This window comes from Protopterus annectens, chromosome 5.part0 (assembly GCF_019279795.1).
Source record: "Protopterus annectens isolate FY-2018-M chromosome 5.part0, PAN1.0, whole genome shotgun sequence".
NCBI classification, from domain to species: domain Eukaryota; kingdom Metazoa; phylum Chordata; order Ceratodontiformes; family Protopteridae; genus Protopterus; species Protopterus annectens.
The window spans coordinates 1,652,598,526-1,652,612,359 of NC_056735.1; the positions used below are offsets into that span (position 1 = coordinate 1,652,598,526).

The window sequence follows — 13,834 nt, forward strand, 5'->3', positions numbered from 1 at the left end:
AGGTCAGATTACATGATATGACCAATTGCATTTCGCTTTATCCTTAAACGAGTTCCGTATGGAAGATAAACAGAGAACTCCTACTCCTTTCACGTGTTCTCATTCAGGTGCTCATGAGAGAAGGAATGAAAACAAAAGCCCATTCTATGGTGCACTTCATGAAATAAAAGTTTCTCTAAAGGAGGGAGCTGTACGCTGGAAAAGTGAAGGGAAGCGAAGGTCTCATTTTATCTGTCTCGGCTTTACACTGGACATAGGGCTCAACTTGACCAATATAAGTGAGGTTAAATGGATGGTGTGCCTGACGTTCTCTTCCTTTACTTCATTAACACCTTCTGAGCTGTGGAAAGGGACATTTCTAAAGTTGCCTACATATACCTTACATTCCAGAACATTTTCTAAAAAAAAAACCAGAAAGTTGTACACTTATAACAAAAGATCTGTGTGTTGCCTGCTTCCGTCCTTCCTGAACAGATGGGTCTTTCAATCAGACTTCGGTCGCTTCAGACTTCAGGATCCACAGCTCTGGCTATTCCCCTCACCTATAATTCCCTCCTGGCAGCAATATTACATCGGGATTGAGTTTTCCTTAAACTCCATCATGTAATAATTATAATACCAAAAAAACAAACCAATTGCTTCAATGCCCCCAAAAACAAAAAAATAAAATAAAGCGAGAAGATTGGTTTCTATTCCATTTTCTAATTAACATATGTACTATTATCATTACTAAAATTATTACCAAACAAAAATAAAATGTTGTTGCTCAGGAAAGTTCTAGTTGTTGACCAAGACATCCTTTTAATGCACAACAATGTTCATAAAGTTAAGCTCTTTCATTCCATTTAATGCAATAAACCCCCCTGGAATTAATAATAATGTTTCTATTAATACTTTATTACAGTTTAACGGGGCTAAATCGTGAATGTACACTTTTTAACATGTTTCAATACATTGTGTTTTATATAAACTCTAAGTATATAAGATTGTTTTAAAAATAAGTGGTACAGTGTGAAATATTTTCTGCTTAAAAATCTCTGCTTTGGCTGGCTAAGAACTAGCTATATTCAACTGGACGTATAAGAGAATTTAAGTACCTTTATCTGCACTTTTTTTCAAAAAATACAGTATTTAAATTGATTTAACTGTGTTGCAGGAATACTAACTGAACTGGAAGTTAGTCAGTGCTTGCTGAATTTTATTATTTGCTAGTAATTGCAGGTGTGGGGGTAGCCACATTCTTTGATTTCCTGTCCTTGCCTATTTAAGTGGTACAGTGTGAAATATTTTCTGCTTAAAAACCTCAGCTTAGGCCGGCTAAGAACTAGCTGTATTCAACTGGACGTATAAGAGAATTTAAGTACCTTTATCTGCACTTTTTTTAAAAAAATACAGTATTTAAATTGATTTAACTGTGTTGCAGGAATATTAACTGAACTGGAAGTTTTGACTCTGCTCTTCAGTTAGTCCAACCCACCCTCCCTGTTTTGGTTTTGGTGTTAATCTTAGTGATCTTGAAACTGCCCGCCCCTCTTGTAAATTTGTGTTTGGATACTCCTTCTGGGCCCATCTCATTTGCTCACTCAACTGAGTGCAGTGAGATCATATTCTGATTTCAGGCACTCCCTACTGTGTACAAAGAGAGCATCTGGGAAACAGAAAAAAAAATGTAAGCTTGTTTCCTGCCTTTCCTGTTAAGTGATATAGACTATTTGTAGGCTTCTGAGCCTCCAAGCCCTTCTGTGTTGGAGGGAAGCCTTCTAGCTTAGTTTTTTTCTTATAACTAGCCAGTTTTCTAGTTTCAGCACTCAAATCTGTTTCTTTGATCTCAGCACTTGTTCAGAACTCATTGTAAGCACTACACAAGCTGCAAATTACTACAGCACTCAACTTTCCTCACTTGTCTAGTGGAAAGCAGTTTTTAGTACTTAATAAATAAGCACTTATCCAGGCATGTCTAAGGGTCAGCTCCCAGTGATTTCTCCTGTCTACCTGATGAATCTGGGCATCTTGGGGCAATGCAGCAATTGCCTCATGTACACAGACTACCCTCTCCTACCACCCAACACTACAACCTGTGAGATATGCACTTATATACCCAAACTGGAAGCAAAGCTCTCTTCACCAAAGACTGGACTAGACAGTCAAGAGGAGAGGGTAAACACTTGCACCGCACCACACTAATCACATAGTCCCTCAAAGCCTACACCACCAAAACACATACATAGAAACACAAAACGCACACCTACATTTGCGGAGGCTCTCAATAAAAACCTGCCCAAGCATCAGGGACATCCAAAGCATAAATGCAGGCAAACTCCACCCCCCAACACAACCCAAATGACACATAGCCCACAAACTCAGTGTGCCACTCAACCACAGCCCATAAGGCATAACAACATACCCAACACTCTAGTCATAGGTGACTCTATAGTCAGGCACACTGATGTTCCACTCACTAGACTAAACAAGGAGAAAGTTACTGTCAGCTGCCTGTCAGGTGCCAGGATCCGCCACATAACGCATGCACTCAGGTCACTCCACAATAAGTACAAATATGACACTGTCATTGTCCATGTTGGTGTGAATGACCCGAGACGTACCTCCCTGGACTACATGAAGAGAGACATGGAGGAGCTCTCCGATCTTGTATCTCAGGCAGGTATGACCCTAACCCTGAGTAGCATCCTGCCATCACCCAGAATGATATCACAGTACAAGGACAAAATGACTGACTTCAACAATTGGCTAAGCTTCTGGTGTCATTCTAAGGGGATCCAGTATTTGTCTGCCTGGGACGACATGACTGACAGTCCACGATGCTTTGCCAGAGATGGCCTGCACCTGTCGCCCTTAAGATTCCGGATACTGGCTAAGACTCTTGCAACCCCTATAGTGCCTTTTTTAGGCAAGGTTCAAATGACAAATTCACCACCGTAACAGGTACAAGCAAGCAAAATCTGAGGGTAATGCTACTCAATGCTAGAAGTCTAAACCTCAAAATGCACTCACTCGAGGCACTCCTTAAAATGGAGAACATTGACATCTGTGCAGTGACAGAGACCTGGTTCAAAGCTCCAGAGAGCACCCCTGCATTACCAGGCTTCAATTCATACCACACCTTTCGGCCACCTAACCCAGAAAGAAGCACTAAAGGCGGAGGCGTGTCCATATTCATTAAGGATATCCACACCTCCAGGCTAGTTGCACAGCATTAATGCATCCGAGATTATCCAAGTGCAACTAACTCTGGGCAAGACCGCAATCCAAATTGTAGCTTGCTACAGACCCCCCACCATGCCACAGGATTCACACTCCTCATTTCTTGATACACTGGGAAGTATTAGGGTACAACCCAACACCCTAATAATGGGCAATTTTGACTACCCCACCATTAACTGGGAAAACTACTCATGTACCAACTCTTTTGCTCAACGTTTTCTAGAATTCATAAATTCCAATGCCTTGGATCAACTTATTCACACCCCCACCAGGGGCAGCAATATCCTAGTCCTGGTCATTACCAACATGGGAAACCGGTGTTCCACACCAGAGGTCAATTCCTCGTTGGTCAGATCTGACCACAAGCTAATCAGCCTAGACATCCACATCCCACCCCCAGTCCCAATTAGGGAAACCATCGTAAAAAACTTCTCACAAGCCAACTTCATAGGGTGGTACTAGGCTATCAGCCCTAGGGCCTATACAAGCCTAGCCATAACAATTCCCTGGCTATTTCTTCCCACACTATTTACTTCCCTGGACCCCTGTCTAGCAGGGCGACTGACGTGATCCCTGGGGTGAATTTCCTTTCTCCCATCCAATCGTCAAGGTTCCTTTTGAAGAGGACCAAAGAGGCACTCTGCTTGACATGTATGGGCAATCTACTCCAGAGTCTGGGGAGTCTCTGGGTCAGGAACATATCCCTCCAGCATCTTTTGTTTATTGTGATGACAAGGTTTAGATCCCTGGAGCGTGTGGCTCTGAGGGATTGGGATTTCTTTAAGTGTAGCATGTCCAACAGCTCTAGGTTTGACATGGCCTTGTATGTTAAGCAAAGATCTCCTCTGAGTAGACGATATGCGACAGAGTATAGCTGGAGTTTTTTAAGGCGGTCAGCGTAGGGCATCTGCTTTAGGCCTGCGATTCTTTTAGTGAGGTATTTCTGTGGCCTTTCCAGTTGTTGCAAATGTCTTGAGAGGTACATACCAAACAGGGCATTGTACTCTATAATGGGTCTAATGAGGGATGAGTACAGTGGGACAATGACCTCCTTTTTTCTGGATGAAAAGCCCTTAGTGATGAGGTGTGCCACATAGAAGGATTTCCTGACTGTTGTGGTGATGTGGTTATCGAAGGTGAGACCACTGTCCACCTGTGCCCCTAAGTCTGTTATCAAACTTTCGGTGTTTAGTGTACTGCCACCTATATGGCAATTCACGGATACATGCTTTTTCCCCAAAGGGGAGAACTATACATTTCTTGGCATTGAGCTGGAGCCCATGGCTCTGGCACCAAGCATCTGCTTCTGTAAGGCCCTTTTGTAGAGTATCCACATCATTTGGGGATTCAATAATGGCTCCCAGTTTGCAGTCATCTGCAAACTTTGTTATCCAGAGTCCCTTAGTGTTGGCCTGTACTTCAGAGAAGTAGATGTCAAACAAGAGCGGTCCCAGGACTGAACCCTGAGGTACTCCACTTGTCACTTGTCTTCACACTTAAGACAGAAGTGGCAAACTTCATGACACCCATGCAGACGGACAATAGAGGTATGACTGCCGAATCCTACACAAATGCACTTTATAAGCACTTACACGAGTGTATGGATCATGCTATCCCTAATAGAACCAAGATGTTATCCTCCAAAAAAAGGAAGCCAATCTGGTGGACCTCTGCCATAAACAAACTCTACAACAGAAGAAACTGTTGCAAAAAGAGTAAAATCCCATGACTGGAGGAACCTCAGTAAGAAGCTGAGATCCCTCATAAAATCCTCCAAAGCTAGTTATGAAAACAAAATTGCCACCGACTCTAAAGACAACCACAAAGCATTCTATAGCTATGTCAAGAATCTAAATGGGAACACTCAGATCTGCTCTGAGTTACAGAATAATGGCACTAAATATACAGAACCAACTGATATTGCCAACATCCTAGCAGATAGGTTCAGTGCTAACTTTACACCCTCTCAGCCCCTAGAGGGCCCATCTCTAAATCTGAAGAATGCAAAGTTCCTATAATCACGGCTGCACAGGTAAAAAACACACTCTCCAAAGCCAAGAACACAGCATCCATGGGACCTGACAATATCCCAGGCTGCGTTCTACATGAACTACAGAATGAACTGGCACCCTACCCAAGTACCATGTTCAATCATAGCCTCACCTCAGGCTTTGTACCCACTGAATGGCGCACCACGACAGTTATCCCACTCCATAAAGGGGGAGCCACGACGGACCCCGGGAACTACTGCCCCATTAGCCTGGTCTGCAAGGCCATGGAACGTATCATCATGGAACTCATAAACAAAGACATTGGTAATCTCCAAACTCGGCAGATCATGTCTCCTAAACCTGATTGACTTCTTTGAAGCAGTCACCAAAGTCATAGAGGAGGGTAAAATGGTTCACACAGCTTATCTAGATCTCGCCAAGGCTTTCGACACCCCCCCCCCCCACTCTGGAATTATAGATAAGCTCACTAAACTAGGTATAAATCCCCATGTCACAAGATGGGTTGCCAACTGGCTCACGGACAGAACCCACACTGTGAAAGTAGCGGATTCCAAATCCGACATCAGACGAGTGACAAGTGGAGTACCACAGGGTTCAGTCCTCGGTCCTCTCTTGTTTGGTATCTACTTCTCTGAAGTGCAGGCCAACACAGAAGGTCTTTGGCTAACAAAGTTTGCAGATGACTGCAAACTAGGAGCCATAATCGAAACTCTTAACGATGTGGACAAACTACAAAAGGGCCTCAATGAGACAGATACCTGGCGTCAAAGCCATGGCCTGAAGCTCAATGCCAAAACGTGTATTGTCATCCTCTTTGGTAAAAACTCTGTACCCATGAACTACCACATAGCTAGTAGTCTACTTAATGCTGAAAATGTGATGAGAGATCTTGGAACACAGGTGGACAGTAGCCTCTCCTTTGATAATCACATTGGCACAGTGGTCAGGAAATCCTTCTACGTGGCTCATCTCATCGCAAAAGGATTCTCATCCAGAAAAAAAGAGGTCATTGTTCCCCTCTACTCATCACTCATTAGACCCATTATAGAGTAGAATGCCCCTTTTGGTATGTACCTCACAAGACATCTACAACAACTGGAAAGACCACAGAAATACCTCACAAAGAGGATTACTGGCCTCAAACATATGCCCTATGCAAACCGTCTCAAAAAACTACGGCTTTACTCCATCGCATATCGCCTACTCAGGGGCTATCTCTGCCTAACATATAAAGCTATGTCAAACCCAGAGCTTTTGGACATGCTCCACTTAAAGAAATCCCAATCCCTCCGAGCTACACACTCTAGGGACCTTAACCTTGTCACCACAATAAACAGAACATGCTGGAGGGATAGATTCCTGTCCCAGAGACTTCCCATACTCTGGAACAGACTACCTATCTATGTCAAAGAGAGCTCCTCATTAGCACTCAAAGAAAAATCTTGATGATTGGATGGGAAATGGGAAATTCACCCCGGGGATCACTTCTGTGGCTCTGCTCCACAGGGGCACAGGAAAATAATTTTCTTGGGTGGCGAAAGTTTTTGGCTAGGCTTGTATGGGCCCTAGGGCCGATAGCCTAGTACCTACCTATGAACCTATAATGTGCATTAGCAAGACTAAGTTATGATAAAATATTTTTAACTATTCTTTTTTCTGAACTATGCATCACAATTGTTCTTTTTGTATTAAAAAGTTTTGTAAAACTTTAATTTTTCTGTTGATGAAGTTCCAACAGTCAAAGAAAACAAAAGCATTCAACGTTTTGAACGCTGTTGTGCATTAAATGTTTGTCTTATTCAACAACCTGAACTGCCTGAGCAGCAATGTTTATTTTTGTTTGATGATAATTTTACTAATGATAATACATACATAACTCAGAAAAAAAGAATAGAAAACAGTCTGCGCTGGAGCAGAAAGAGGGTAAGACATGACTGTGTAAAACCTTACCATAACCATAGATGTCCTTCTCTTTACTGTTGCAGTATTCTTCACTTGAGGGATATCCCCACCTGATGGCGCCCCGACGTCAGCCAGTATACAAAAGACTTTCACCATTGTGGGTATGTGGTAAAGCTGGCACAGGCTGCAGTCATACATAGGCCATAAAACAGACGTACGCACAAACCATCCTCAGAATTCAATGTCCCAGGAGGAAAGGCTGACTAAGGATAAAGTGGTGTGAGCCATCCAGGAAAGACAAGAGTCCAATGGGGAAGGACTTATTAGTGGCTGCGGACAGAGTCTGGATTTTGTGAGGCATTGTTAAATGCATTCAAAAATGCTGGGTGAACAAAGGGAACCATAGAAGAGCTAGGTAAATCCATTTGTAGCAATTGGTAATACCTTTTTTGTATGTCTAAAATTTGGGTGGTATACCATTTGAAGTGCTCCTGCATTTTCAAGATGGCTTCCCCAAAGGAAATTTCATGCATGGGGAACTCTGTGCTTACAGACACCTCTTCAGGTGATTCATATTCTGAAGGAGAGGGTATCTGGATGATTAGTCTACAGATTCCTCTTCTTCAAAATCCCTAATCCTCTTCTGGGAGGACTGATGACCTGGGGAAGGAGGAGGCACTGTGGAAGTCTGTTTAAGGGTCATGAAGTCCTGGAACAGACTTTGGGAAAAGGCTTGCCATTCAGAAGGGCCATTTTTAGTAGTAGATAAATGTATTGTCTTTTGCTTTTTCTTAGCTGGAGACACTATTTTGAAAGGTTGGAGGGCTAGACATTGGCCTAGTATCGGACGGCTCTGACTTTGGGACTTCGAATGCAGAGCTGCGAGCTAACACCCTAGGGTCCTCAATGCTTTCAAGCCTCAGTTCCCCCATCAACGTCCAAGTCAGACATCTGCTCAACCTCTAGCAACTTGCTCGCTGGTGAAAGCAGAGACCCCTCAGAAATGGGCCTGGCCTGCGACTCCAAGGCCCAAGGTACCCTCCATTTGTTTAGTTAAAAGTTTTAAAGACTGGTTTTCCAAATACAAAGCTAAGGAATTAAGCCTATTTTTAAGGGTCTCTGGAACAAACGACTGGCAAATACTACACGACCTATGGTCATGGATGGGGCCTAGGCAGAAGTGACACTGGGTATGGCCGTCTTTATAAGGAATTTGTCTTCCACACTGGCACTTGCCCTTCCTGGATGGCATAACAAAAAGGAACAAAAAAAATTCCCCAATGGAGCAATTAACCTGAGAAAACACTGGAAACTGCAAGACTGACGTTCGGTTGCTGGCTTTCTGACTGGTGGCAGAAAAGTTCGGATGATGGTATGTGTGGGTGCCATCTGGTGGAGATATCCTTCAAGTGAAGAATATTGCAGCAAGTGAATAGAAGGACAGTCTTGAGATATGCAGAAGTACAGTTCCTTCCCTTTTTTCTGGTTTCTTGAGAAAATCAGGGTGGAGGGTCGAAAACCATATTCCCATGGCAGACAAGGTTTTACCCTCCTGCATATTTTTGACAGGAACTCTCTAACTCAAGGTCCAAAAAGGATGGACCCATTCTAGGCAGCACTGTATTTTGTGGCGTCGCAGAGATGCACATCGAGGTGTGCCATCTGACAGCAATACTGGTGCCTGTTGCTCTCAATGTGCCACGTTTGATATAAGGCACAATGACATGCTCAACAGACTGCAGGATAGCCAGCTGCGTACACTGGCAGCTTTCTTCTCTGCAAATAAAAACCAAGAGAGGGATTTGGGATAGCTCCTAAAGTACAGTTTTATACCTACCATAAATGTAGATGTTAGAGTGTTCACACTGCTGCAGTCATTACACTTGGGTTATCCTGCCGTCAGGCGGTCCCCGCAGTCGGCCCGAATTCCAAAGTCTTGGTCCGGCATTGGTTGCTGTCGCTTCTACCCTGACATCAGTGCGCCAGGGATATATAAGATGCATCCGACGCCATTTTCTTCAGTTTTTCTTGCCCCAGATGTCAGGTGCCCCCAAGTAGGTAGGCAATACATACTGCTAATCAAAAATATACAATAAAAACAATACCTTCAGTTACCAGCAAATACACCCCAAAGGTTGTATAGGATAGAAAGGTATAGATAAGCCCAGCCAGTTCGGAGGGGATGGAGGGAGGGTAACCTGGACTGCAGCAGTGTGAACACTCGAACATCTACATTTATGATAGGTACAAAACTGTACTATGTTCATAGTGTTACACTGCTGCAGTCATTACACTTGGGTAGAATCCCAAAGCTGAGGTTGGGTGGCTGGTCTATAAAGAGTTAGGATTGACTATGAGACCCTGCAGAACTGCAGTGGCAAATCCTGCTCTGGATTTAGAGTAAAGAGGCAGGTGGTAATGCTTGGTAAAAGTGTGCACTGAACTCCAAGTTGCCGCCTCCAAAATTTCCTTGGTAGATATTCCTCTGAGAAAGGCTGTTGAAATGGCTGTTGCCCTGGTGGAATGTGCCCTATGTTATTTGGGACGGATTTTCCATGCTGTGTGTAGCAGTACCGAATACAGTGTCCTATCCATTTGGATATAGTCTGCTTTGAGATAGCCTTGCCCTGTGATCCTGCAGCATATGCTACAAACAGTTGCTCAGTTTTCCTGAAAGCCTTTGTTTTGTCCAAGTAGAAGCGTAGCTGCCTGTGTATGTCCAAAGAATGCAAAAGTTTCTCCCCTTTATTCTGGGGGTTTGGATAAAAAGTTGGCAAATGGATGGTTTGGTTAAGAGCCACACTAGATACCACCTTTGGCATAAAGGTAGGGTTTGTTCTTAAAGATACCCGGTCCTGATGAAAAATTATAAAAGGTTCCACTGCCATTAATGCCTGCAGCTCTGAGACTCTTTGCGCTGAAGTTACTGCCAGGAGCACAGCTGTTTTCCATGATAAAAATTTTAGATCAGCTGTATTGGCTGGCTCAAAAGGTGGTAGGGTCAGTTTTTCCAAAATGAAATTGAGGTCCCAAGCTGGTGTTGGTGCTCTCCGGGGCGGTCTTATGTTTTTAGCCCCTCTGAGGTACTGCTTTAGCAAGGGATGAGAGAATAAAGGAGGATCCATGTTGTAATGTACTGACATGGCAGAGGCGTGGATCTTAATTGATGAGAAGGATAGGCCTCTGTCCAGCATCTCAGTTAAGTATTATAAAATCTGAGGAATGTTTGGAACAAGAGGGTCAAGGCTTTGAGCCTGGTTCCAGGCACAGAATCTCTTCCATTTTTCGGAGTAAGCTTTCCTGGTGCTAGACCTCCTGGCCTCCAGAATGACATCCATAACCGCTTTAGAGAGAGGTGTTGTCTGTTTAACTAATGCATCTGCCATGCAGCCAGGTTTAGGGTTTTGAGCTGACCGTGCAGGATTTGGTTTTGTTGAGTCAGAAGGTGTGGAATTTGAGGCAAAATCCATGGTGGGCCTTGAGCCAAGTTCCTTAAGATAGGGTACCAGTGCTGGCGTGGCCAGTCTGGAGCAATCAGGATCATCTGTGTTTTTTCTTGTCTGGCTTTTAGAAGTACCTTTGAAATGAGAGGCAGTGGCGGGAAGGCATAAACTTTTAGGTTTTTCCAGCTGAACAGAAGAGCATCCACTTTCCATGCTTGTTTGTGATAAGTCCTTGTGTAGAATTTTTGTAGTTGGCAATTCAGTGGGGATGCAAAAAGATCTATGTCTGGGCATCCCCACTTTTGCATTACCATGCTGAAGATTTGTGGATTCAATTTCCATTCGTGAGGGTCCATGATATTTCTGCTTAGATCGTCTGCCAGAGTATTTTTCTTTCCTGGCAGGAATTGTGCTTGTAGGTAAACTTGATACGTTAGAGCTGTTCCACAAGGTCATGGCTTGCCTGCATAGGGGATAAGAATGAGTGCCCCCTTGCTTATGTACCACATTACTGTGGTGTTGTCTGTTGTCCTGGATTTAGAAGGTCCTTTAAGGCTGTTAGGGCATTTTGAACAACCAACATCTCTTTTTGATTGATGTGAAGATGCATCTGGTCTGTGGTCCACTTGCCCTGAATGCATTTCCCTGCCATGTGTGCTCCCCAGGCGTAATCCGAAGCATCTGTTGTTAGAGTTTGCCTGGCTGTGGGTAGGGTGAAAGGCTGACCCTTGTTTAGGTGACATGCCTGGGCCGTCCACCATCGAAACTCCTGTTGTAGGCAGGGAATCATTGGTATTACTGCTTCTAAACTGTGAGAGTGTTGAGTCCAAACACTTTTCAGGTACCATTGTAATTTCCTCATATGCAGTCTGGCATATGGTATTAGTAGTATGCAAGATGCCATGAATCCCAGGGCCTGCAGAATTTTTCTTGCAGGGAGATGGGACTTTCTTGCCAGCAATTGAAAATATTGAGTTAGTTGAACTTGTTTGTCTGGTGTGAGGTAAGCCATCTGGGCCGTTGTATTTAAGCTGGCACCCGGGAATATAATCTGTTGCGAGGGCACTAGATTTGACTTCTTTTCGTTTACTGTGTACCCTAGAGAAATTGGCAACCTTTTTACAAATGCCAGATGCTGTAGAAGAATGTCCTTTGTCTCTGCTTGAATGAGGCAGTCGTCCAGATATGGATATATTTGAATTCCTTTTTGTTTGCAACAAGCAATTACTGGTGCCAGGCACTTTGTGAAGACCCTGGGTGCAGTAGATAAGCCAAAGGGCAGTGCAGAGAATTGGTAGTGCATTGTACCAGCTTTGAATACGAGGTATCTTCTGCAATTTTGTTTGATAGGGACATGCAGGTATGCCTCTGAGGTCCAGAGTAACAAACCAAGCCTTCTTTGCCCAGCATGGGTAGAAGCTGCTGTAATGTCAACATTTTGAATTTCGGAATATCCAGGTAAGTATTCAGAATTGAAAGGTCTAGTATGGGCCTCCAGGCCTTGTCCTTTCTGGGGACCAGGAAGAGTCTTGAGTAAAATCCTTGTCCTTGTTGTGGTACTTTTTGAATAGCTCTCATGTCCATGAGGGCTGAAATTTGTTTCTGTGCCTCTGCCCATTGATTTTATGGCAGGTCTGGCATTCCTTTTAGCCTTGGTAAAGTATGAAAGTGGAATCTGTAACCTTGAGACACAACATTCAGGACCCATTTGTCTTGGGTGTTTGACAGTTTTTAGAAAAAAAAAAAGTGCTAGTTTTCCCCCTAAGGGTGCTTCCAAAAGGGACGTGCTTGGCGTACGAAGGTGAAAGTCATTGTGACTGTTTCCTGTAAGGTTGAGACTTGTCCTTACCACCTTTTGGGGTTGAGGTGCCCCAATGTCGTCTGTTTGAGCCTTGGGGTTGAGATCTGCCTCTTGGGTGTATCTGCCTCTCTGTAGCCTGTCTGACACTGGAAAGGACCAATTCTTTGTTGGCCAATTTCTGCTAAACCGAGGTGGCTGTACCTGTAAGAAATCCTTGACTGTTTGCATAGATTTAGCTTTATCCTCCATTTTCTTTAAAACCTCTTCTGCCTTAACACCAAACAAAGCATCATGCTGTAAAGAAGCATCCAATAATTTTGCCTTAACATGATCAGGTAAACTTTGTTCTTTTAACCAAGCATGCCTTTGAATTACAGAACCTGTAACTGTGGCTCTACAAGAGGCTTCTAAAGAATCAAAACCACATTGCAGAGTATGTTTTCCCACCTGTTCAACTGCATGCAATAAATCCTGCATTTCTTTACAATCAGGAGCTTCTGTGCTTGCAAGCATTTTCTGTTTTAACTGCGCCATTAAATATTGTTGGTACTTAAGCATGTGAAACTGGCAATTTAAAGCTCTTACTGTTAAAGTTGCAGAAGTGTATACTTTCTTCCCCCATCTATCCAAAGCTCTGGAATCTCTGTCAGAGGGTACTGGATTTTTTGCAATGGAAGCCTTAACCCCTTTTGGACCCTGGGAAATAGTTTCTGGATCAGCAGAAGGGTTTTTGTAAAGAAACTTGTGAGAGTCGGGGCCTCTATAATACCTATCTGGCTTAGCTGGAGCAGGGGGCAAAGGGTCAGGAGATAAATTGGATTCAGAGAACACATCATCTACAATATCTAGCAAAGGCTAGCACAGGCGGAATAGCCAGGGGCCTGTGTTGAGGCAATAAGAGGAAATCCCTGAGCCTTTTCTTGGATTCGGAGTAATCCTGGCTTTCCCAACGGAAATGGCTCCCTCATGGTGTGTAAAGTTTCCCCAAACGAATAATCCTCAGGAGAGGCTGAAGGGATAGATTCTTCAGCATCAGAGTCCTCATAGGGAGTAGAGCGTACCCCTGGTCTGAAGAGGAATCAGAGGAAATGGAAACCTGATCAGAGGAGTCCATCTGTATCATGCCTAGGCCTTTTCTCAGGAGGGGGATGGGAACCCCTGATTAGAGTAATGAGGTCTTCGGCCATTTTAAGCATCTGTTTCTTAGGCATGGAGGACTGTCCAGGAGAATGCTGTACTTGTTTCTTTGTCTTTAATGGAACCTTTGTCTTGGCTGTTATTTTAATGGTATTGTGAAGGTCTGAAAACACCCTCAGAAGCTGATGCCTGCTTAGCGGCTCCGGACCCATCTGAGGGATTAGTTTCCGTAGGCCCAATACCTTGAGTTTCCAGAGGCCTAGATGTCTCCACGTGGGAGTCGGAAGCGGCCTGTGGCTCTGAGGTAGCAGGTGTCA

At 43.8% G+C, this 13,834-nt stretch overlaps 1 protein-coding gene across 1 annotated transcript in view; it reads right to left on the reverse strand.

Moving 5' to 3' along the window:
- Positions 1–222: 222 nt before the first annotated feature.
- Positions 223–13,834, reverse strand: part of LOC122802402 (E3 ubiquitin-protein ligase TTC3-like) — a 317,715-nt gene continuing 304,103 nt past the window's right edge. Inside the window, exon 10 of the mRNA XM_044072026.1 lies at positions 223–398. Coding sequence (XP_043927961.1) covers positions 223–398 — 176 coding nt within the window. The remainder of the gene's footprint in view (positions 399–13,834) is intronic.